Source organism: Gossypium raimondii, chromosome 11, assembly GCF_025698545.1.
Source record: "Gossypium raimondii isolate GPD5lz chromosome 11, ASM2569854v1, whole genome shotgun sequence".
Classification (NCBI taxonomy): domain Eukaryota; kingdom Viridiplantae; phylum Streptophyta; class Magnoliopsida; order Malvales; family Malvaceae; genus Gossypium; species Gossypium raimondii.
The window spans coordinates 14,237,838-14,241,765 of record NC_068575.1 but is presented as its reverse complement, the minus strand read 5'-3'; the positions used below and the strand labels follow the sequence as shown (position 1 = coordinate 14,241,765).

At 35.4% G+C, this 3,928-nt stretch overlaps 1 protein-coding gene across 1 annotated transcript; it reads right to left on the bottom strand.

Annotated features, from left to right (window-relative positions):
• Positions 1–220: 220 nt before the first annotated feature.
• On the bottom strand, positions 221–2,376 carry LOC105804539 (NAC transcription factor 47). Its single transcript, XM_012637204.2, has 3 exons — positions 2,069–2,376; positions 1,662–1,987; positions 221–1,191 (listed from the first exon to the last, which is right to left on the bottom strand). The coding sequence occupies exons 1-3, from the start codon at positions 2,235–2,237 to the stop codon at positions 607–609; spliced, it is 1,080 nt and encodes a 359-aa protein (XP_012492658.1). The 5' UTR covers positions 2,238–2,376; the 3' UTR covers positions 221–606.
• Positions 2,377–3,928: the final 1,552 nt, after the last annotated feature.

The window sequence follows — 3,928 nt, the reverse complement described above, 5'->3', positions numbered from 1 at the left end:
AAAATGAAACACCAAACCATAAGAATTAATAAGCACTGTACCTGATTATTTTATTAAGATCCATATCTACAATTTAAGCATCCAATTCCCATTAATATATGTTAAAATTGTTTATGTGTCATTACTAAAACGGAGGAAGTGACAATCTTGATTCCTTTTGTCTTTGTGGTAGGAAAGTTGGTGATTAACAAAGAATGCAAAGTATTGATTAGCTTGACAATAATAATAAACTTTCCTTTTTCATTCCCATAAAAAAAAATCAAATCATCAAGTACAAGCAACACACTGTTTACAAAGTGTGAATTTGATCTGCCAATTCCACCACTACATAAATTTTCTACAAAAATTATGTATGATTGATTCCCTTTTTAACTCCTTTTTTAGTTTGGTTTTTTTTTCATTAGCTTTTTGACTATGTAATATGGTATCAGCTTTTTGATACCATACTAAGGAGTTCAATGTTTCTAACCATGTTTTTCTTCCTACAGAAAACCCACACACGTCTCCTTCTTTACACACCCTGCACTAAGGGCCCTAGACAATCATTGTTTTCTATTCTTTTCCTTTTTTTTTTTTAAATTTTAGAATCTTTCTTCTTTTTCTTTTTTATCCTTGGAACTGAATGTGAGGACTTAGGAGTAAACTCTGGTTGAACAATGACTGGTTTAGAAAGGTGTAGTGAGTCATATCAGATTGGCTGCTGCTGTTACTGTAACTGCAAGAACTGTTAAGTTTCTTTGATGGGTGATCCTCATCAATGCTTGAGTATTGGCGCTTGAGCTTGTTTTCCATGTTTGGAACCGAAGGGCTCAACTGGGGAAGCTTTTGCACCATCATGCTGCTGCTGCTGCTGCTGTTGTTTCCAATGGTGTAGTTATTCACTAGTGGCTGCTCACAGGTGAATGAAGTGGGATCATATCCGGATCCATTGCACTGGTTGTCTGCCAGGAAACTACTGAGCATTGAGTAATCCATGGCGTCTAACAGGTTGGAGAAGGAACAAGATTTCTGAGGCAGAAGGGCATTGGTGGTTGGAGGGCTTTTAATGGCTGCTGGTAAAAGGGCATCTTTAATGAACTGTTCTGCTTCTTCTTCCTCTAAATCTTGATCACTTGTTGCTGCTCCTATTGCTGTTGTTGAAGATAAAGCATTGGATTTCTTGTAGATCCGGCAAAGAACCCAATCATCTAACTGAAAGGAAAAAAACAGAGAAAAATGAACTCAGGTATGTCAGCCACAGAGAAATTTCAATCATTTCATCATTTGCAGGCATGATTTTTAAGAACATTAATAAGAAAATGATGAATGTGAGAGTATATTTAAATGTAGAGGGTAGACTTCAAATGGAATTACACCACATTACCAGCCATGAAGAAGTTATAAATCCATCATACAAAATGCAATCATTGTTTTTTCTTTTCTTTTTATTTGAAAAAGGAAAGGGCAAAAAATCAATGTCACCATCACACTTATCAAAGCATAAGTTTGAAATTTCAAGATCCTACAAAACTGTCCTAAATTTATATACTTCGTTTCAGATATTCTTTTTTCCAAAAAAAAAAAAAAGCACTCTTGTATATGATAAAAGGTTTCATTTTCTTGAAATGAAAATTCAATTTTGGAAGCCAAAATAAATGGAGTGTTTAAAAGATGAGGCTCACCCTCATGGAGGAATCTTTGGACTTGAGTGGTCTATTGTTGAAGTTGGAATTAGGGTTATCTGCAAGTCGATATTCATGCATGATCCAATTGGTCTTCATCCCCTTAGGAGGCCTTCCTTTGTAAAAAACCAGAGCTTTCTTCACACCAATATTCTCTTGCACTTCTCCTCTTCTATCTGCCATTGAAGAGGTAACTATAACCTTATCCGTGCCGGTTGCTTTCCAGTAGCCGGAGGCTGCTGCCCTGTTCGGCCTTGCACCGTTAGGGTACTTACGATCTCTAGGACTGAAAAAGTACCATTCTTTCTCACCAAACGCAGCTTTATCTGATAAAAAAAAAAACACAACGTTAAAAAAAAGAAGCTTTGAAACATGGCATGATGATAAACATGAAAAAGGATTCTGACCTGGTAAATCCCAGGGATCAAACTTGTAAATATCAACGTCGGCGATGATGGAAACAGGGAAAGGAGAGGAAGTGATTTTCTTCTTTAGATAATGAAGGATGAGTTCCTCGTCTGTAGGGTGGAACCTAAACCCTGGAGGCAAACTTGATTGTGGATGCTTCATGTTCATATATATAACTTAAAAGAAAGCTGAAGATGAACTGAAACAAAAGAAGTAGAGATGAAGCGCAGCAAAACGAAAGGGGGATGAATTGAAGCAAAAGCAGCTCAAAGAGGAAGAAGGGGATTGAAATTTTTGGGAGGGGAGGAAGGGTTGGCATTTTATGGATGTAGGATTTTTGTCGTTATAAGGAAAAAAACGAGAGAGAATAATTAAAAAAAAAGAAAAAAAGAAAATGAAATGAAAGGAGGGGATTAGGCCAAGGCAATACTTTGGTTATTTGTTAGTATTTTTTATTGATTTTTTGAGATAGGGTCCTACACCCACGCCAAGTGCCAGCTATTGAGAGCTTTGAAACTGAAGATTATTGGTTTAGCTTTCCAATTTTTGTCTGCACCTTAAAGATGGCGGCTCAACGAAATGACATCATTTTCTTTGACGTCTATCTTTGCCACGTGTCCACTTTCCAAAATTTTGGCCTCAATGGATATATTCCTTTACCATTAATGAATAAAACCGAGTCAATTTAAATTACTGAAGTTTTATATTATATCAAATTTGACTAAAATTGTTAATGTCTTCTTGAAGGGAAAAAAAAGAAAAGAAAGTTGGAGGTTATTTGTGTTTTGTACTTAGAGATGTTTTCGTTGGGATTTCCATCAAGTAATAGTTAAAGTAATTGCGAGAGAATGATCAAGGAAAGCATATGTAAAGGTTTCATGTGATTGATATGAGCAAGCATCTTTGTTTGGCAAGGTTGTCCCTCCAATCTTTTTGTTGATCCTGCATCTTGATTTATGTCACATATAATTGTTGCACTTAATAGCTTAAACATTGTGTGCCAGTTGGATGATCTTAAAGCTTGGGTGTGTTGAGTTATTGATTATTTTAAGCACGAGGCCTGTTTTCTTGGACTAGTATAACAATATGCCCCCTAAGCCTGAGGTAGGCTATACAATATCTTGGTGAAAATTTGCACCAAGCTATCATTGAGCTATCAAGTTATGGCTATTTAAGCACTTACAAACAACACATCTGTTAAAATTAGTTCATTTGACTAGATTGTATCTTGGGGGAGGGGGCTATATAAATTATGTACGAGCAAATCTATGGAATACAATTTGTTTGACTTGATTTATTCCTCATTCTATCGATTAATTTGACTTGATTGCATCCCCTGAGGAATATAGCTCTACCGATTAAGGGGAGCAAATATGCATAACAATTTGTTTGAGTTGGTTATATCTCTTGAGGTATTTTGTTTTATCGATTAAGTAGGAGCAAATATGTGGATGCTAAATTATTTGACTTGATGACATCCCCTACTAGGTTTAGCTTTACGGACTGAGTGGGGGCAGATTTGTGGAAGTCAAATTGTTTAACTTGATTAAAACCCTTAAGAGATTTAACTTTACTGATTAAGTGCAAGCAAATCTCTGAAACTCAAATTGTTTAACATGATTACATCTCCTAAAGAATTTAGCTTTATCGATTAAATGGGAGCAATTTTATGGAAGTTAAATTGTTTGACTTGATTACATTCCTGTTAGCTCAAATTGTAACACTCCAAACCCTACCCTTAAGGAGGATCCGGGAATATCGTGTCACTAACATAAAATTGATATTTTTAAAACCATTTTTGATGTAAACCAACTTAAACTACAATTTAATTTAATATAGAATGTAAACAGTTTGTCATT